The sequence below is a fragment of the Phlebotomus argentipes genome, unplaced genomic scaffold, assembly GCF_947086385.1.
Source record: "Phlebotomus argentipes unplaced genomic scaffold, Phlebotomus argentipes genome assembly scaffold_18, whole genome shotgun sequence".
Lineage (NCBI taxonomy): Eukaryota > Metazoa > Arthropoda > Insecta > Diptera > Psychodidae > Phlebotomus > Phlebotomus argentipes.
The window spans coordinates 5,643,437-5,665,271 of NW_026776177.1; the positions used below are offsets into that span (position 1 = coordinate 5,643,437).

General features: G+C 37.9%; 1 protein-coding gene across 3 annotated transcripts in view; it reads right to left on the reverse strand.

Annotated features, from left to right (window-relative positions):
* Window positions 1–338: 338 nt before the first annotated feature.
* Window positions 339–21,835, reverse strand: part of LOC132260347 (scavenger receptor class B member 1) — a 30,919-nt gene continuing 9,422 nt past the window's right edge. For all 3 annotated transcript variants that reach the window (XM_059758403.1, XM_059758402.1, XM_059758401.1), the window contains 10 exons: window positions 13,599–13,752; window positions 7,628–7,719; window positions 7,407–7,564; window positions 6,131–6,269; window positions 4,978–5,181; window positions 4,248–4,503; window positions 2,705–2,839; window positions 2,518–2,636; window positions 1,920–2,045; window positions 339–1,848 (listed from right to left, as the gene is read on the reverse strand). In XM_059758403.1, coding sequence (XP_059614386.1) covers window positions 1,537–1,848; window positions 1,920–2,045; window positions 2,518–2,636; window positions 2,705–2,839; window positions 4,248–4,503; window positions 4,978–5,181; window positions 6,131–6,269; window positions 7,407–7,564; window positions 7,628–7,719; window positions 13,599–13,743 — 1,686 coding nt within the window. In that variant the 5' untranslated portion in view covers window positions 13,744–13,752 and the 3' untranslated portion in view covers window positions 339–1,536. The remainder of the gene's footprint in view (window positions 1,849–1,919; window positions 2,046–2,517; window positions 2,637–2,704; window positions 2,840–4,247; window positions 4,504–4,977; window positions 5,182–6,130; window positions 6,270–7,406; window positions 7,565–7,627; window positions 7,720–13,598; window positions 13,753–21,835) is intronic.

Consider the following 21,835-nt stretch of genomic DNA (forward strand, 5'->3'; position numbering starts at 1 on the left):
TTGATCTCAAAATGCCTTTGAAGGCGTTTAGCAGTGTCTGAAGTGTTGAGGATTCTGCAGAGAAACTGGGGAAGTGTCTGAATGTGGTGTACAGATTCAAGGTATATTATCTCTCCCTTGATAAGAGGAGAAGATGGAGCTTTTGCGTAACAATGCTTTCGGGAAATATAGGTGAAAACGCGTGGAATAAGTCTTGTGTTATGAAGCATTAAATGCAATTTATGCATGAATTATGACGAGTCGTAATGTCGTGTCGCTGCAATGCAAAAAAGGCCATGACACGCGACCGCTAAATACCACAGCGAAATACCTCTGAATGCCTATAAATATCTGCTTTTATTTTTTTGGAACATCACTTGACTGAGACGATCGTGAATCTGCATGAGTTTGAACAACAAGAAAAATGTGGAAAAGAAATTTGCATGTTTTTTTTGTGTTTCAATATCTATCTAATATATATACATTTTCATATACATCTTTACATTAATAATTAATTGCATATAGTTTCGAGAAGACACGCAATCACAGCATAATGATATTCTCACGTGATTTATGTATTTTTTTCTTTATTTTTAGATATGTTCTCTTCGATTAGTATCGGAAGTGGATAATTTTCTATCAATATGATTACATAATTTGACGTCTTATTTTCCATCTTCACTGAAAATTGTTTCTTCTTCACTCAATATTTTTCCGTTAAAGCTAGAATTTTCTGCAACATTTTAAACCCTTGAGTACAAAAATTATGACCTACAATCGCTACAGTTGGTGTACAATCTAAGTCTTACGCTATAATATTACCTCCGATTTAGTAGTTAAAAAGACTAATGAGCGTATTTTCTTTTCATGTATAAAAACTAACACTAAAAGTGGATTTTAAATTACGAATAATTTAATCCCAAAAGCACTTATTCTCTTCTGTTATTCCTTTTATTTATTTATTTAAAATAAAAATTATTGAGCACATTTACAGAGTTGATAAATCTATCCTAACAGATAAGATATGGGATAAAATTCAAGTGTTTTTTTTTAATAGTTGGTTAAAGAAAAACCGCGATAAATTTCAAATATTAGCACCAAATTAGATTCAACTTTGCGTAATTTACTAGTTTTTTTATTCACCTTTCCAATTTTCACTTCATAGCTAGTCCTAAAGAAATCAGTTTTTACGTCTAACAATCTTTACACACAAACATTGTAAAATTGTTTATTTAAATTAATTAAAATCACTTGTTTATATAAAAAAAAAATTCAACACTTTTTTTCTGACTAGCTTTTCATGCAAATCAAACATGATTTTTTTTCTCTTTTGAATAATTTGCCATTGCAAAAGCAAGAACATCTCTTATCTCTTATCTAGCGCATCGTCAACTCTGGTTGAGATAGAGCATTGTCGTGTGGAATGCTTGACAATTTCACAATTATAACAATAGTGATCGCGAGTGATCGAGGAAGGGTGATATTGTCACAGTAATCTTACTGGGGGGGCGAGAGAGTATGTCGAGAGGACTTGAGCTTAAGGACGATGATTGGGGATCACGTTGGGGAAGTGTCCGGTGAGTCTGTGTCGTTGACGACCTTCAGCAGAGTGTAGCTGTCGCGGTTCATGAGGCGCAGCTGATGTTGGGCAATAAAGCTGTTGCCGCGGCGCAAGGATCGGCGTCCCATCTCCAGGATCTCCACGGCGGGATCCGCCATGAAGTTCTTGTACGCCCGCACGAAGACGAGGATGATGGAGAAGGCTCCGCCCACGATCAGGCTGTACGACAGGATGGGAATGGCGGTGGGCCCGAAGACAGTCGCCACGTAAATCCATCGCCTGATCGGCGGAGTGAGTTCACTGACGCCCTGGAAAAGCAGTGGAAATCCATTAGCATCCACGATCTTCTTCTCCATCTATTAGCTCACGAAGATCTCACCTCCTCGAGCCACATGATGGGAAAGACGAAATCTCTGAAGTTCTTCACTGATTGGATGTGCAAAGATTTCTCCACTTTCAAGTTCAGCTGCACTCGAATTTTGCCCTCCAACGGAACGCCGAGTTTCTGCAAGAATACAGAAATTCTATTGACTAATTTGTCACCGAAGTGTTAAAGATTCTACTCAGAAACTGAGAATATGTCAGAAAATGATTAACTTGATTCTAAGCTCCGCCCATTTACTTGCCCCGCCCATTTTCTACACTCGCAGTTAATCTTTATTAGATTAGTTTTCTCTGAGTGTATATTTTTGTACTTTGTAAACTAGTTTAGTAAATGTATATCGTTTAGCGATGGAATAATAGCAGAGGAAGAGAAAATTTGTTTCAATTTGTTGAAAATATATACATTAAAGCACTTTGAGCGTTTTCAGCACTGTATATTTAGAAGGAAATTTGCTGAACGGCACTTTCAAGCTTCACTTGCTTCGGACATTTCTCACCCATTTATAGAAGATGTGTTGGATTTTACAATTCCCAGGTTATTGTATTGCATTCAACAGAGTAATTGTGTCTGAGATAGAGGAGAGCAAACTTACGGGTTGAATTTTAAAGTAGCTTCCGTGCTGAACTCGATTGGGATTGAGTCCTTCGACGCTGTCGAGCAGCTTTGGATCGGATTCCATGAAGTGAGGATGTGAGATGTAAACAGGAGCGCCTGGATTTGGGGTGAAGAAAGGAGATTAGAATCAGGGAATGTGAGTGAGATCTTCAGAGTTGTCTCACCATATTGGCACGGACTGATGTTCTGAAGACCGCGCGTCGCTCTGTATTCTTCTGTGTCGAAGCAACTGTTGTTGCCATTGCTCTTCGCGTCGCCATAAACATCTTCGGGCATCGTGTACAGATCGGCGTCCAGGCCTGCAAAGACAAAGTCACGCAGAGTGGGATTGAGAAATGGATCTTTTGTGAAGCCACCTTCGCACATTTGTCCAAATATTGTCTCAACTCTCGGGTGGCTCAAGTTCAGCCTGTGGTCGTCGTTTCCTCCCAGTTGGACGCGCGCGTGTTTGCCCAAGAGATTTCCCGCATGAGAGGCAATTTTTCCAACCACCTGTGTATGCGTTAATGAATCCGATGCGCAAATATTTGCTCAATTTTGCACTGCAGCGGGTGGGAGGCGAGCGAGAAAATCAACAGTGAATTTGAAGTGATAATAGAGCCGAGTGACATGACATTAATTCATCCCAATGTGCACAGCGCAAGAGAGCTTTTATGTGTACTCTTCATTAGAGATTCGAAGGTCGCTGCGATGGGCGAAGGTTTGAACGCGCGCGCGCGCAAACCATCGTCGTTTGCCAACCAAGTGGAGTGGAAATGATCTGCGCCAAAGAGCGCTCCGTGTCAAGGCCCAGAGCTTTCGTACGCGCGCGCGCAAGAACTTACGAGGCGCTTTTCGCAAGTTTCTCCGAATGAGATATGCGCGTTGTGAAGATTTCCCAGAATGGCTCGAAGCGATGCACAATGTGGCTTTCTAAATGCAGTGCAATTTTTCCTGTATATTCCAAGGGGGAGATAATATGCTTCAAATCTGTACACCACTTTCTAACACTTCCAGCACTTGAGTTTTATAGAATCTAAAAGAGTCTCTTAAGTTTTCATTCGATATTTCTGTAAGAATCCACTAAAAAGCGATTTTTGGACATCTTTTTCAACCATAACCTCAAAATATCACCAAAATATCATCAAAAACTCTGTTTGGAAGCGTTCTAGGTTCATCAAATCATTCAAATCATCTGCTTTTTGGCGAATGAACTCAAAATTGGTGATTCAGTGTCAAAATCTTTTAGAAAGGTTTGTACTAACCATTTTCCAAGTCTAAATGACTATTTTTGAGGTTATGTTGAATTTCAACACAATTCGCAGTGTTTCTTGGCACCAAAGGTTCAGAATAGCGATGTTTATTGCTGGAAAATGCTTAATTTTGTAAATGACTGTTGATCTTCCCAACTTAAGGCTATGAATTAATATCATATAATGCGAATTATAACCTCAAAATTTTTTTATGATTGTTTCTACATAAAATATCAATAGAATTCCACAGAATTTGGATAATTTGTCAGCAAAAGAAGCAGTCAAGTAATGGATATTGTAATTTTTTGAACACTTTCTCATCTTAAAAACCTCAGTTGAGCTTTACGCCACTTCTGACTGTATTATCTCCCCCTTGGTGTGTACTTTATATAGGCCAAAATGATTGATGATTCGTTGTGAAATGTTTCGCTAGAAAGCCCTGATGAAAGTTGATCGGAAATTTGTCTTATCTTACCATCTTTAACCACTGGGCCTCTGTAGACGAGTGGAAGTGTTCGGCAGATGTCCTTGTCGTACACGTACACGACGTCCGCCTTGGTGATGTCTCTGGGCGGAAACAGTGATCCTTCTGAGGCGGAAATATTCCTGCACGGCGGATCCTCCCAGAATGGCAGATGATCGAGTCCGTTGATGCGATTGAGATAGCCAAACTTGTCCATTCCCGTGTGACCCGTGTAGATCGTGGACACTTCTGGCAGTGTTCCATTTCGCTGAAGGACAGAAAGTGAGAAACATCAGCAAATATTTGGCAGATGAGTCAGAGAAATGGAGGAAAAATGTGCGGCATAGGAAGAAAGAGAGAGAGAAGAAGCGCGCCAAAGTGTGGGAATGATCGCGATCTCACGAGCCCAGCTGATCAATCGATGAACAACAAGCGCAAAAGCTATCAAGTTTAAGGACAAACTACTCTGAGTGATCCACTTGTGAAGCTCTCGCGACCTCATGCAATTTAGAATGCTCAGAGCCGCTATCAAGAGAATGAGATGAAGGTAATTGGTGTGCTTTGCGGTCAATCTGTTGCCCCACACGCGGTCACTTTATTAATCACATGCGACACGGTGTTCTACTCTCCGAGTTGGGAATTCGGTTAATGCTGCCAGCACAAGGATGGCCACTTCTTCACTCACTGTGTCACACCGCCAGATCAGATGCCTTCTTAGCCACGCGTGAGAACTTGCACTTACCCCTATTAGGAGGCCCATTCGCGACATTGGTCGCTTGTTTCGCGGATAGAACTTGTGCGCCAGACTCACGAGCGTGTCGTCGTAGCCAAAGACCAGCTCGTCTGCCGTCAATTCGATGAAGGGCTTGTACTTTGCCGCCGTTAGCATGAGTGAAATGGTCTTGGCCAGGAAGTATCCTAAACTATTGCTTTGGGTTGAGAGAGTCTGCAAAACGAGAGCAATTAGAATCACGCATAGTTAAACATTATGTCAAATCCAAGGGGGAGATAATAAGCCTTAAATCTGTACAACAGTTTCTGTGCAGACGCTTTTGAACGTCTTTAAAGGCACTTTCTAATCACAATCACAATCTAATCCAGTTTTTTTTCATCTCAAGAGGTTTAAGCTCTTCAAATACTTAGATTTAAGATCGGAAGAAATGATCTTTAAAACCTAGAAATTGTTCTTGAACAATTTCTGTCTAGATTTCTTAGTTTTGTCTTTGGAAAATGCCTAGAAAGATTCTGATCAAATTGTGAGGTTATAAAAACCAACTTTAAAATCTTTCAAAAGTTAATATGAGTAAATTTAGAGAATATCTTAATTTTTCTATTGGATAATAAAGGACAAACCACGGAAATAACTGAGAAAATACATCCTTTTAGGCTAAATTGACATTTTTGAGGTTATGTTTGACTGTAAAGCTGTTTCTTACTTCGAAATTTTACAAATTTGAAGTTTTTCGAGCACAAATGCTCAACTGTGTCAAGAAAAAGGAGAAATATTCTCCAGTTTAAACACAATTGTGATGATTTTCGGAGTTATTTGAACACCAAAATTAGTTTTGAGGTTATGTTTGACTTTTCAACTGTTTTCTGCTACTGTAGTTTTAAACCATCAGACGCTTTTTGAACACAGATATGTTCAATTCTGCTGAGAATACGAAAAATATTCCCAATTTTAACATAATTTTGATGATTTTAAAGGTTTTCAATCAATAACATAACCTAGAAAATGCGGTAAAATTGATTTTTCTAAGAAAAATAACTTGAAAAATGCCTAAACTTTGTTGAAACAGAAGCTTTTACAAAGGAAATATTCTTTCCATACTTCCGTGAAGTTATACACCACTTCTGGCCATAATATCTGCCCCTTGAACCATTTAAATACTCACCAGTAGGGGTATATTTGGTGTGACTATTCTTTGATTCTTGTCCACACTGAGCTCAGGAACAAATTGAAGTATTTTCTTATGTTGAAACGTGACTGTGTAGTTGTCATGAAATTTTATATTCGTCTTCTCCATGTCCTCTCTGTGAAAGAAGAAGAGAATAGCGCGGGTTTTACATAATTTCTTGCGTTGGACTGTTACAATTAAACTTGAGGGCTCGCTGTGCCTTCGATGATTATCAAGGTGTGCTCAGTGAGGTTGAGCTTTCTGGGCATCGCGGAACAGAATTCTTCGTCTCAAGTTCACCTGAAGCGATTCATGAGTGAACAGGCGTCGAAAATTCATGTAATTTTCACACAGCAGCGCCCATCGCTCAATGCATCAATAAATGATCATTAAGTCAACAATATCACGATTACTGCTCCGCCAGATTATTGTGTATGCGAGTAATTTTGCCAATTATACTGCCTGTATTGGTATTTAACATGATGATTTTGCCGCATGTTTCTCAACATTCTGGGTCTTCCAGTGTCATTTGCTTGTTGCGCAACATCATTTTTCGCACGTATTTAAGAGAGAGAGAAAAATGTGAAAGACTTCGACAATTCACGAGAATGAATCTTCCAAGCATTGTAGGAAAATGTATTACAAATATTCCGCTCTTCGCAGATTTATGTGAATTGACACGAAAAACAGGCGCATTTCAACGTCGGATTTAATGAAGAAATTTAGAAATTGATACAATGTGAAGTATTTAATGATTACTCTCGTTAAGTGAGCTTTTATGAATAATGTTACTTCAATTAAGTCAGGAAATTGATGTTTATCAATTACTGTGGGAAAATTTCTCATAAATTCCATCACAACTGTTATAAATAATTGGGTTTTCTTCCTATTGTAATTCAATTTACAGTAGAAATTTCACACATTTTTTATTTATTCACAGATAATTGTGAAAATTTGCTGAAAGTTTTCTCTATGCTATCTATAAATACAGTAGCGCAAATTAGGATAGTGCACATGTGAAATTTAGGCTATTCTTTCTTTGATGCTAAAAATTCGATATTTCTCTTAATTTTAGAGACAATTTCATTAAGACAAGAAATAATTATAATTTAAAGATCCGCTAAATGGCGTTGAGATCATGGCAATATCTCAATTAAGAGCCGAGATATCGCAAAATGAGGAAAGATGTGCGCATAAGAGCAGCGAAAATATTTTTAAGAAACTGCATAATTTGATCTAAATCACATTAAATCTTAAATAATCTCATGCTCACCTGTAGACGAATGGTCCCACTTCAACCAGCTTCGGTTTCTCACCATTGAGAAATCCCTCGGGATTTGTGACATTGAAGATGTAAACTTTTGTCAGTCGTACGACTCCAGGTCGTTGCCAGTATTGAAAACTTATTGTATTATTCCAAAGCTTAAGATTCTGCAAAGGAGAATTGTGAGAAGTGAGAATTGTCGGTTGATTAAACAATCTGAAAAAACTCACCCTAAGAATACAGTAATCTAACCATGGGATTGAAGAGAGAACTATTCCAATGATAAGTGTTATAATTCCTATTATTATCACAGCCACACGATCTGAAAAGTGGGTGGAAAGGAGAAAAAGTGTGGTTAGCAAAGTGGGCAAATGTGACATTGACATGGTCATTAAAGAGCTCACAGCGTCATCAATGTTTGACCACGATGAAGAAGTCGATTGATCATTTTGAAGGCAATGTAAGGTTTCTATGAAAATAAATCGCCAAGATTATTGAGTAATGGACTTTGTCGCTCTCTGTGCTGCTCAAATAGTGCTTTTTTCACTGCACAGGACAAAAAGTTGAAGCCTAAATCAAAATATTTAGCCTTTTTATCTGCGACAAGCATATAAAGGTTTTACTGCACTTTTTGGAGGTCCAACAAAGGCGAAGAGAGAAAAAGCGCAAGCTTTTAGATTCCACTGTTCGGATAAAAGCCCATTTGCCATCCAAATTTCCCAATTGCGATCATCAAACATCGCATTCCATTAGATGAGTGGCAAAGGTGTTGCTCAGCTGATCGATCGAAGGAGGGCAGAGTCTCTCGTCTTAGTGCTTTTTCATCGCATGTTGGCTGATTTTATAGTTCAAGGCCTGATGGCCGATAAATTGAGTATTAATTGCAGGATTTGCAAACGTATTTCTTCACTCGCGCCCCTCAACTGAATCATCTCACTTAGTGGACTTTATCTGGGGAACAATCGAAATGCTCAACACTTTGTGCAACTGAGAATGATGAATTGAAAGAGATTTACTTCCTTGAACAACACCTGAAACGTACGTGAAACGCTTCTTATTAGCCAATTCATGTTGATTTTACTATCTTCACACCATTGCAATAATCTCTAATGCGAACAACGCACAATATTGCGCTAAATTCTGCACAAATAATGAAGAGTTGACTTCATTTCTGTAGAAAAATATCAACACTGATAAATGTCAGAGTCTTTATTTGGTTAATTTAGGTTGGAAAAAGACAGAAATCACGCATAATAAGTTATGCAGAAGCCACGCAATTTGTCTGAAGCACTAAAAGATCAATGAGAGTAAGTAATTTTGCCTCCGTTCACGAAAAAGACCAATTTCGCCGCACAAAATATCACTTTCTTCGCAGACTTCTTGCACAATTTTTCCAATTATCATTTATCATTCAGCGATAATTGAGTCAATATTCCACATAGTTTATCGGCATTTAGGGTTAAGTGAAGTCCCTGTGAAAATGTCAATTATTGCGTATGTAGACCACATTTTGGTGGTGGAAAAAGTCTTTTTTTGGTCACAATGCAACAGCCAAGAGAGACCCCGGAAGGGTGAACAGGTGTATAAAAATCTTAGCGTGTGGATTTTTATTGAAGGCGAATTTTGCAAGAAGACGAGAAAAAGCATCAATGTTTCCATTTCACAATTAAACATGTCAGAAATATGTATATGATGAGGTAAAGAGTCGTTTAGGAGAAACCTGCAATTATGGTTTTTAAATTGCTTCTTTTTTGCTCATTTCCATCGGCCGTTTGCGATGTGTGTGTTGAAAATTCACCGCCAAATTTAACTGATGGTGAATCACAAGAAGCGATTTCAGATCTGATCCTCACATGCAATGCTTTTCAGCAAAACTTTCTTGTCAAATCCACCAAGCAATGATTCCGCGAAAGGCTGAATAATGGGGAGGGGAAAAAAGTGATAATTTGTCGTGTCATCGTGGAAAATAAATCAAAACAGATTCCGGAGCCAATTCATAGAGATATTGATAGTGACTTGACGATATTTTCGATCCACCCAGTGATGAAAATAATAAGAAAAAAGTCGCATTTGCGAGATGTCGAGTGTGAGAAAAAGAAGCAGAGAAAATTGAATTTGAACATTGAACTACAATTTTGAGCAAGAGCTCTGCACAAAGCGCGTGTGTGTCTCGAAACGGACCTTTTTTCTCCCAAAACCACCTAGAGATACATATATATGTACATAGATATGAGCAAATGTTGTCTTTTTCTGCCACGTACAATTGCAATTACTCAAGTGTATTTCACGGCGGCCAAAATAAGCTAATGGTGGAGTGAATGAAAATAGGCATAAAACAAGAATAAATACTAATTATTTCAAAATTTTCATCTATGCGTTTTTGCCCATTAGAGCACTTGTTTCACATACGATCAGATTACACACTCACCGAATGTTCACCGAATATTTGCCTAAGGTGATTAATTTCTGTCAATGTTTTTGCCTTTATCGCCCATCAAGAAGAAACGCTAAACACGAGATTTACAGCATTTATTTAATGGCATCAGACATATCATGGTCACGAGAAGTTCTGCATTTGGTTCATCCGCATTAGGAGACTTAAAAACTTAAAAGATCCTTTGTGACCACAAATTCAATTCGACGGACGAATAAAAGCTGTGAAAAGTCAAAATTGATATTTTTTATGAGAGCGAGTTGAAAATTTAGCATTAATATCGCTACGAAATTTGCCAAAATTACCTTAAAACACCTTCTAATCGTTCATTAAAGTGCTTCTATTGCTCTATAATCATTATATTCTGAATTTTTCCGTTGATTTTATTGGTATTTATTGAAATTTTTGAATGAAATATGGCAAAATTTATAGAAAAATTGAAAATATTAGTTCCTAAAGTCAATTTTCAATAAATTTTGAGTACATTTTATCCGAAAAAGGTCCAAAAAATCAACTTTTCAATATTTTCTATGAGCATTTAAGGAAATTACTGAGAATATAAAATTAGAATGTTTATATTAATGAGGCGTTTCGATTGCAGTTTAAGACAATTTTCTTCCAGAAAAACATGAAAATATTTTCCATTTATGTATTTTTAGATAAAAATGATTTTTTCTTACTATTTTCCGATAAAATACAAATCTCAATTTTTTTTAACACTTTTTGATTCAGCCATTGAATAAAAAAGCAGAATTTTCTGATAATCTCACCCACTTTCCACTCTTTCTCAACTTTTATCATTCTAAGATTGCCGGTTGTAAAGTGAGGTAAGTTTGAATTTAGGATTTTTGCAAGAAATTATGAGCTTTGAAAGGTCGAAAATTCACAAATTCGCACTCTGTTTAATATATTGACGGAAGATTCCATCGCCATAATGATGTTATTGTATGCTGTAAAGTTTAACCACACGAAGATAATGATGGACGCGAATTGAGAGAGGAATACTGGAGTGTTTGGACAAGTCTTCTTGGGATTATTTGCGCTCTAGATATCGCGACTCGTGTCTCGTCTTGAGCCACAAAAATTGCTCAAGTGAAGCCGAAAAGGTGCGCGCGAAGTGTCTGAGCGACTCTTGACTTAATCATGTCCTTTCACTGGCGTGACGCACCTTAGAAGTGCCACTGCGAGAATGTCAAGCTTAATTTGCGCTTCTTCTGCTGCCGATGATGGTGGTATTCTTGGGACAATGAGATTGTGGCTCTCTTGGCCCATTTGGCGGGGAAAACGTGCCGCCTCGCGAGCGCACGTGAGAGATTCCAGAGTCTGAAAGCTCCACGCGCGACTTTTAGCCGCGCACCGGCGAGAAATGTTAGCGTTCTTGACAAGGTAAACCGGTGCTTTTCCTAATAACTCACCTCAATGAGGCACTTCGCAAGGGAAGCACTTTCAGTTGGTCACTTGCGCGCCTCTCACAGTTTCGCGATGCCGCTTATTGAAAATGTTAATAATATATGTATATATGAGTTTTGAGAGGTATTTAATTTATACCAGCAGGTAATATTGCATTTACGACGGTAATATTCGCTCAAGATTGATGACTTCTTCTCCCCACTGCGCGGCGCGCGTCTTGCCACACACGCCGAGCTGGGGATGCTTTGGTTGGAAGGCATGCGATACGATTTGATTCAACATTGAACTGAAAATTGCATTGAAAAACTAATTCGCCAAGAAATACGCCATCAGGTTTTCCACTCAATAGGCTGCAAAGCAAGGTGGGTACATATGAGATTGTTGCAAAATATTCGCCGCGCGCGCATATTCAGCAGACTTTTCAATGAAGCCACTTTGTGCAGAAATTCTTCACCATATGCGATTCAATGGATTGTGGATTGGAAACTCGCGCTGTTGTTGGTGGGATATTTATCAAGAGAGGAATCTTCAAAACACTTGTGGGAAATAAACAAAATTTCCCATGAAAGCTCAGCGTGAATTTTTCTGCAAAATTGTTAATACAGCAGTTCAGACATCCGGAAAAATCTGATAGTGTTTCGGAGTGAGTTATGAAAGAATGAGCCTGCAAAATCTCACTCCACTGACTTCGGGAGTGTTTCTATCGATGTATGAATCGAAAAATATGAAAAGCCAAAATCGCAATTTTTCAGCAAAGCGTGTTTAAAATTTTGCTTTAATACAGCTGCGAAATTTGCCAAATTTACTTCAAAACCCTCAAAACGCCTTCAAATCGCCCGTTAAAATACAAATATTGCTCTGTATTTATTATTTTGTTATTATTTTAGTTGATTTTATTGGTAAAATAGACTAAAATATGTCATAATTAATAGAAAATCTTAAAATATTACTTTCCAAAGTTAATTTTATCCAAACGAAATAAAAAAGTCAACTTTTCTTCAATGTTTTCAAATGAAGGATTTAAAAGATGTGACAAATATTCATTCAAAGTCTTAAAATATGTAAGAATAATTCTGAAAGGCGTTTTATGCATTTGACTGCAATTTTGAAAGATTTTTCTTGGATAAATTGTACAGCGAAACAATGAATATTCGACTTTTTTTTTACTGTTGTCTCATAAGATACATATTACAAAATTTTTGTACAGGAAGACCAAATATTGACTTTTAATAGTTTTCGATTCAGCCGTCGATATGGAAATTCAAAATATTGTGAGCGCAGAGTTGAGATTTTGCCATCCAATATTGGTTTGGCATGAAAAGCCTCTCGAATCAGGCGCTCAACTAAGAAGGAATGTCACGAGAAAATTGCAAAATATTCAATTTCACACACGGACAAGCACAGCTTTTTGCCACACAAAAGCTCACAACTGCACAGGCGAGCTTGATGGCTCAGAAGCTCCATCCGGCATGAAGAGCGCGTCCAGAAGACGACGACGATGTGAATGAAAACGACCTCTAGTGCATGTAATTCAGGTCAGTGACAGTAACAAAGTTGTCTGATCGCGCGCGGCGTCATAATTGCAGAACAAATTAAGTGAGACTGTTATAAGTTAAGATTGTGAATAGTTGTGGCTGTTATTAAGAACCATGCGACACATGACGATATCATTAAGTGCGAATTTCCACCTGATTTCTCGACACAGTCAATCTATCCGCGAAATATTGGAGCTTTGTGGGAAGGCAGAGAGATGTCTTTAAGAATTATGCTCATGAATGTTAATGATATTTGTGATTAGCATACCACTAATTGTGAAGTGATATTATATAATTTTACAGCAGCACTAAAGCCACTAATGGGAGGAATTAATTACAAATATATGTATTCTTTAAGGTTATGCAACTTTCTTCACTTTTGCAGGAATTCCCCAATAAAGCCGTTTTCAATGAAACTCTCTCATAACGAACACAATTTATCAAAAACTAATGCTCTTAACTGTTCTTCTAATGGCCTTATGATGATCACTTCAATTCATCATTTGTGTATTTTCTTCTGGAAATTGTCACAAGGCTTCCAGGAAATATATTTCGCAGTCGCATGTAGAAATTGGAGCACGTTTTAACTGAAGATTGCTCACGCAGAAACCTGCTTTTATTCCTAATGTTTTAATCATCCATTGTCTATGCTAATTACGTGGTTGGACTCAAATATGAAATACGCAGAATATCGAGAGAGAGAGAAAAAAAACTGTGTAAGAATCCGGTTGTTCTTCATGTAGACTTGTGAATCCCCATCATAATATGTGGCCTGTGAGCTTTTTAATGACGTTGACGAGATGTGTGGCTTTTCATACTTACTATTGTTTAGCTTAATTCCCTGAGATATGAGCATGGAGAGAGGGGTTGGCCCAGGTGAGGAGGGCTTGCCGTCGGGCGGAGGGATTCCAAATAGCTGATCACGAGCATTTCGACCCACTTTCAGGTACTGTTTGTGTAATCCCATTGTTTAAGTCTGCAAGAGAAGACAAGAAGAAGGAAGTGAGAATCAATTCCAGCATCCAGAAGAATACAAGGGGCAGATAATAGAGTCGGAAGTGGTGTACAGCTCAGAAGAAGTACTTAAGAACTGGAAGTGTTGAAAAACCTTCAATATTCCTTTCCTGCGTGATTCTTTTAGTGACAAATCATCCAAATTCTTTGGATTTTATTTCAATTTTCACTCGCAAACAAACGGAATAATATTTTTCTAGGTTATGTATAACGAATTAAGAACAGATTTAGATAATAATTGCTAGTCATTGGTAGAATTAAGCATTTACATGCGATAAGCAGTGCTTTCCTGTACTTTTGATGGCAAGAAACACTGCAAATTGTGCTAAGATTCAACATAACCTCAAAAAGAGTCATTTGAACATGGAAAATAGTTATTTAGGAGACTTTCTGGGTGTTTTTGACTGTGAATTAACAATATAAAGGTAATGGGCAAACTATAAGAAAAGATATTGTGATCTAGAAAGCTTCCAAACGGAGTCTTTGAAAAAATCTTTCTGTGATACTTTTGAGGTTATGGTCGAAAAAGATGCCAAAAAGGCGTTTTTAGTGTATTTTCACATAAATATCGGTTGTACACTTGAGGCATATTATTATCGCCTTGTGAGAATTCTTAGTCATGGTTTTTAAGTGAATTTGAGGAGAGCTTTTAGGATAGGCGCAAAAAGCTCCCCGCTAATTTGCATCATACGCAATCTGTAGCTAATATCATCGAGTGAAGAATTAATGAAACAATGCGAAAATGTGTGGAATATCCGAGGAAATATGCGCTTCTTCTCACAGTTAGCAAGCATGAAACATTGGCTCCACAAATAGTAATTAGATATTGAAATAAAACTTCCACTCACATGGCGAGGAAGGTTTGGATTTCCCCATTTTTAATCGTCTCGTGAGCTTTTTGTTATTGTTTTTCAGCTCGCCTCTCCTCAAATTGATCACTCCGAGCATTCCACTTGCCTTATAGCTCCCTATCGTGTATTAATTTGTTTATGATCGGCTTGGCGTGAGCTTTTTTTCCCAACATGCGCGCGACTTCACATGTCAGACAGAGAGCGCGAAGAAAAAAACGATTTTGATTTTCAACTCTGCCTTTCCCGAATATTCACCCATAAATGTGACCTCATGAATCAAGATCTGGCTTCTCTCTATCGCACATGAAGATCTTATAGTGGAAATTGTATTTTGCTGCCCACTTGAGATGTTTATTTGGGGAGTGAAATGGAATTTTACCCAAAAATCCAACCACTTTTCCTTCCTTACACTTGCGAAAGTACTTTGCAATGTACATAACATTGTTATGGAATTATCAGAGGCGGTGATCAAATAGCAAACACAAGACTGTTTGTTGAATTTCTAATCACACCGCAAGTTCTGCGACTGGTATTTTATTTAAATTCACCACATTGTTATCGATGAAGAATGCAACCGAGGAAAACTCATGAAGTTTATGAAGTCCGAAGACACAATTTGCTTTGGCTTAAATCAAGGGGAAAATCACTCGCGAATTCAAACCAATAACTTTGTGATTATTCAATCATTTTTCGTGATTTTTCCGATTGTATTTTGACTAATTTGGGAGGTTTAAACGTCTCTTTAATAACCTTTTAACGGTGTTAAATACTAAAAATCCCGTAAAATGAAATTTGTAAAACAGACGAATTAAAATATTTGCTGTATATTTTATATATAAAATATTTTTTGCCAAATTTGCCTTTGGGAAATTAAATTGGAACTTCTTCGTGCCTTTCAAACTCAATCAGATGATTTGTTGATGATGAAACCGAGCTTTTTCTACGCGAAAAGCTTTATTCTTGCATTCAAATTTCCTTCTCTCCTAACAAGGATCTCGTCAGGATGTTATAAAGTGTAAGATTGCGTGAGAAAAGAGAGAAAATTATGCGAAAAACACGATAATAATAGCGTCCCCCACGCCAACTTCACTGCCTTCTGGCGGCAATATGTGGAGGAAATAATCAAATATTTAAATTTTAATTAAATATTCAGAGAATATCTGAATATAATTTGATTTATTTCCATATAATTTGCTGAAAATATTCTATTTTCGGTTTTTTTTCGACTCAAAAATCGCCCAGTGATTTTCCCCTTGGCTTAAAGAGAAGCTCGAGCATGCTTTGCCCTCAGACCTTTTCACAATTTCATAACTTCTTCCATATTATGCACTCTATGGCAAGTTGTGCACGAGCGATACTCATTACAGTAAACTTGATACATGAAAATGTTGCAAAATTGTACGCAAAAGAGCTTCGAAGGAATTCTCCAAAGACGATAAGAAAAAAAATCGCAACAAAGCGAATTCCATCAAATTTATCCGTGGAGATAAATTATTTACGAGGCTCACTTTTTTTTGCCAAACTCCTTGCAAAGCTCAGACTGGCTTTTTCCACTCTGTGTTCGCGATCACAGGCGAAAAATTGAAATAAACTGCTTCTAATTAATCCGAGAGGTGTTTTGAAACATTATAAGTAAAATGCTCAGCTCACGAAGAGGTGCAAAAAATTCTGGGGGGGTTTGTTTCCTAATCGGGTGGCTATTATAGTCATTAATGTTTATTACTTCGCGACTTCATCGCGCAATTCTGCAGAAAAGTCTCCCAACGCGTCACGTGAAAAAACATCCTGTTCCACAGGTCGATTCACTTGCTTTGGCCTTTTTTTGGCAGTGGGCAGAATTACATATTTGCGTTGTCCAAATGCCCTCCACTTGCCTGCGGCTTTTTTCTTTTTTACCTCCTCCGCACGAGAACTTTCTTGTTCTTCTTGTTCACTCGCTGCTTCTTAAAGTATCTGCGCAAACGTCATCAGCCATGATAGATTTTACAAACGATTCTCCGTCACTTTGGTGACTTTGATGTTGTTCTCGTGGCGGTTTATACCTTCTCAAAACGAACGGCAAAACACTTAAATAATAATATTCAACATCCGTTTATGATGAGACTTTTGTTTATTAAGTTCCAATCACTGGAAATTCACCGATGATTTGATTATTTTAGCACTTTTATGTGGGAATTCGTGTGGAATTTTATACCCGCATAGAAGATTATTGGGGAACCTCAATCGATAGTTCATCATGTTTGATCTGCACTTACATCATCACCTGTTTATCCATAGAAGGGACACATTTTCCACACTCTCGCTCTTCACTCTGTGTGTGTGTGTGTGTGTAAAGTCATCATTAGATAATAAGAGTCATTCTCAATCAATGCACCTCGCGATTAGGGTTATGCAAAGTACCAAATACATTACGGAGATGGAGAAAATCCAATAGAAAGTGCAGCACTTTGGATGCATCATTAAAAAAAATTATATCTGTTAAGAACAAGGGGAAGATAATATGGCTGTAATCTGTACACCATAAATTGTATGAAGATTCCTTAACACTTCTCAGGACAAATTCTACAAGTAAAGCACGAAGACTTTCAGTTTAGTCGTCAGAATTACTACTTTAAGATGAAATTGAGTCTTAAATCACTCACACAACCTAGAAATATTTGGCTAAATAGAGACTAATGATCTGTACACCACTTCTGAGCATACTATCTTCCCCTTGGTTAAGAATATAATTTAAGAGGTGAATTCTGAGAATTTTTCCATCAACTTTTCCAGCTCATAATGCTAATTGTCGGAATTTCCTTGGTGCGCAACTCGCATGAGGTTAATAACTCGCTGGCTGTGGATGTTTCGAAGATGATTTGATTCATAATTTCTCTGTGTGTGTGTGTTTGTGTCTGCATATTTGGAATTCTCGCGCTCAATGTGGAGCAATTGACGTCTCACGTGCCGCGAGATGCATTGAATAATCTCCCGACAAAGAGTGTCGCGGAGTAAATGGAGTGGATGTAATGCAAGAGTGGATCTAAGCACGAATGCAGGTGAGATGGAAGACGCGGTGTTGTTATGTAACTTTCACTCTCGCGCGCGCGATTCTTGTCTCAATTGCACTTTCGCCGCGATCGCGATGTCCTTTCTGACCTCATCTGACACACTGGGCGGAATTCCGCGCTCAGGTGAAAATGTTTGCATCTCAAAACTCTCTTCTCCCACGGAGTAACACTTTCATCGCGACTGCACCGGACAATCAAGGTTATCCGTTGCGCAATCGGCGGCTTTTGTCCACCAGCGCGCGCCGATCTCGATTGAATAAGCAGCGCCAAAAAGATCATTGAGCGCACTTTCCATCGGCTTCATTGGTGCGATGCGATCTTGAATTTGGCGCTCACATAAAGTTCTTGCAACACTTCACACCCGGATGATACCACTAAATCGCCACTCCGAGATGACTCAATATTTATTGTTGGCACCTGTAATCCATCTTCGGCAAACAGTGATCAAGAACGATGGGCAAGACTTTATGGTTCCTTCGCGCGTTGGAAACTCCGCTGTGTTTGTGTTCGAAATGCTCACGGTGATCACCTCAAGGTCTGACGTTTATGATCTCTTTTCCTCATCACTGATTGCTGGTCGAGAGTGAAAAACACTTTCCATTTCATATTTAATTTTACAATTTCACGCAATGCTCAGATTTGCGGTGGTGGAAGTTTAAATTTCCCCATGTTTTGTACTCAAATTGATCTGAAGATGGGAAAAGGTATTATAAAACATATTAAATATGCACTCAAGATTGCGAAATATCTGATTTCCAAATTGGAAAGATTAGGAGAATTTCTTTAATATGAAAACAACATTGAACCGCGTGACTTTCTTTCAGGCACAACTGCAAAAGGGTTAACTCAAGGGGCGGATATTATGGTCGGAAGTGGTGTACAGTTCTTGTGGAAGTGCTAAAATACTTTGAATTGCATTGCAAAGGTTCAGTTTCAACAATTTGAGGTTTTTTCTTTATTATTTTGCTTAGAAAAACCAGTTTATGCTTTTCTAGGTTATGTAATAAATTCAAGACTGATTATGACGATTAAATAATCTTCAAAATCACCAAATTTGATCCTAAATTGGGATTATTTCTCTTTTCTCAGCAGAATTGAACATTTTTGTACAAAAAATTTCATATTGGTTGAGAAAATGCTTAAAAGTCAATCATAACCTCAAAAATGTCATTCTAGTATAGAAGAACGTCATTTGCTTAGTTAATTCCGTGATTTTCCGTAATAATCATGTAGAAACATTAAAATATCCACTGTATTTTCTCATTTCCACGTTTGAAAGGAATAAAATTAGCCCTTAAAAAAGAATTTTTTAGATCTGATTCATAACCTCACAATTCAATTAGTATTTTTAAAAGCATTTTCCAAAGACAAAAACAGAAAATCAAGACACAAATTTGTCATTAGCGAATCTAGGAACATTAAAATCAGTTCTTTAACAGATTTAGGGTATATTATCTCCCCCTTGGGTTAACTTTACGTCGAGAAATTACATTTTAATAGCCACAATGTTAAGAGCGTAATTGGGGAAATTTCGGCAATAAACAGTCCCAGTTTTGACTGTTAAAAACTGCACCGGTTAGCATTTAAGCGAGCGGTGGGAAAGAATCACTGAATTGTTGAAATTGTAACTTTACATAATTCTGCATGGCGGCCCACAATCAATTTGGCATTCGATCCAGTTTGTGAAGTACCACGGTCATGTGGGGGAAACACCCAAAAAGTCCACACTTGCGCTATGTGCATTGAAGAAAAGAGGCGAGAAGAAAAGTGTGACCCACAGAGTTTGTGTGCCTTTCGGTTTGAAGGCGCCTTTTGAGGCGCTCTTTGTGTTTGAGACATATTGAGAAATTGCGCTTCTCCTCTTCTCTTGCACTTGTTTGTCAATTTTTTTTTATTGCTCATTAATTGCCAGGTGAGAGCTCATGTGGTCAAGAAGACGGAAAGAAGCTACTGGAATTGAGTATCTTGCCCAACAGAGACCTCAATTATATGGATTATCGATGAAATCGCATGCGATTCACACCTCACATTGTGCTGACCATTCTCTTAGTCGAAGACTCTCAACTGCTTGGAAGGGCGGTGCATCTAAATGGAACGAATCGACGTTGCTGAAATCCACGTGTTTGGTTTTTAATAACGGTCACAATATAGCAATAAATTAACTTTTACAAGAACTCCTCTTGATTGATTATTCGACTTGGTGCAAAATTGCTTGGCGGAGACCTTGAAATAATTTCATTAGCCAAACACCGTCAATCCACCGAAGCCACCATTTGGACTAAATCGAATCATTTTTTTCTCTCTCAACAAATTGTTTCTTCATACTTATTGCAAAAATTGCGACGTCTTTCCCAATGCAGGAGTGACCGAAACTCTGCGACTATTCTGGGGAGAGACAAGAGGTGTTTTCGTTTGAAAGTTAATTGCTCGTTTATTCGGTCAATTCAAATCGACAAAGTCATTCTTGCAATTTTCTTCCGCCTCGTTCGATTTACTCAGCCGACAATTGTTGTGACCACAATTGCTGTGGGTCAACGCGAGTGTGGGAAAAAAAAGTGGTGGAATTTTAATTTAAAAGTGCGCCCCAAAGTGGAGATAATAAGTGATAAATATGTACACCACTTTATGACACTTCACGCACTTGAATTTTATAGAATCCAGAACAATCTCTTAAATTTTCATTCGATATTTCTGTGAAAATACACTGAAAACGCATTTTTTGGCATCTTTTTCGACCATAACCTTAAAATGTGATCTTAAAAAGTCAGTTTGGAAGCCTTCTAGGTTACAAAATCGTCTATTGTGATTTGCAAATGCACTCTAAACTACTGATTCAGAGTCAAAATTGCACAGAAATTATTTAAATGAAACATTTTCTAAGTCCAACTGACTATTTTTGAGGTTATGTTGAATCTTAGCACAATTTGCAGTGTTTCTTGGTATTAAAGATGCAGAATAGAGATGTTTATTGCTTTATTCTGTAGAATTATTCACTAAATCTGTTCTTGATTCGTCACATAACCTCAAAAAGGATTATTGTGCTTATTTCTAGTGCAAAAATCAAGAGAAATCCAAAAAATAGGGATATTTTACCATTAAAAGAAGCACTCAGGAAAGGAATACAATTAGTTTTTGTACACTTTCACTTCTAAAGTACTTCTACTGAGCTGTACACCACATCTGATCATATTCTTTCACCCTTGGCGCACCCAATGAATGGAATTATTCCAATATTCCATGTGAAATGTAATGATTTTTCATAGAGAAAAGTCTCCATTGCTGTGATTAGTTCAGCTTATGAATGCGGCCATAAAGTCAGACTCTTGACAGCTAATTTCGCTCTCGAACCTAATATTGAAGCCCTCTTTTTTGCCCATCGACAGAGTCTTTCACTCTTGTCTAAACGAAAGCATCTCGCTGTACATTCTAATTGAAAGTTCCTGAGGTGATCGCCTCGAGGTTTTTTCCGGTCAAAATCAATGCGAGGGTCAATTATGTGAGCTTTTTTTCTCCATCTGCTCAAAAGGCAATTATATGTTTCACGCTGAGGAAAAAGTCTCTCAAAAGAAGTTTGTTCATAGTCAAATCCCGAAGGAATATAGAGACAAAAGCGCACACATTTACCATCTGTTCTTCTCAATAGCACGGCGTGTTGGCGAAAAGTGTCCAAGAGCGCGGTTGGAAAAGAATGTTGGTGAGAGCGGGAGAAGAAAAACAGTGGCGATTGAGTAATTTCAAACGTGTTCTACAATTTATGTTCAACTCCACTTGTTACGTGCGATGCAGGAGTCGAGATGCGATGGTGAAAAGCGTCCAAAGCCATAAGGAATGGAGACACAGTCGCTCTGTTACGAGACTTGCATCTGCACAAGTCGCGCTGTCTCAGAGTCACCCAGAGTTATTGAGGTAGGTCAGTTGGACTCCAACTTCACAAGAGCTGAGCATTGCCCGAAAATAAGAGTGCAATTCACCTTCTTCACTGTCTTTCTGTCCATAATGATTTCTTCTTTTTTCTCCCAATGACTCAATCGCTTTTCGACCGCTTCAGATCAACTTTCTTCAAGACGTGTTCCGTTTTTTTCTTCTTCTTTCTTTCTCTGTGATGTTTCACCAAAAAGAATTTCCACTTTTTCCCATCCCAAAG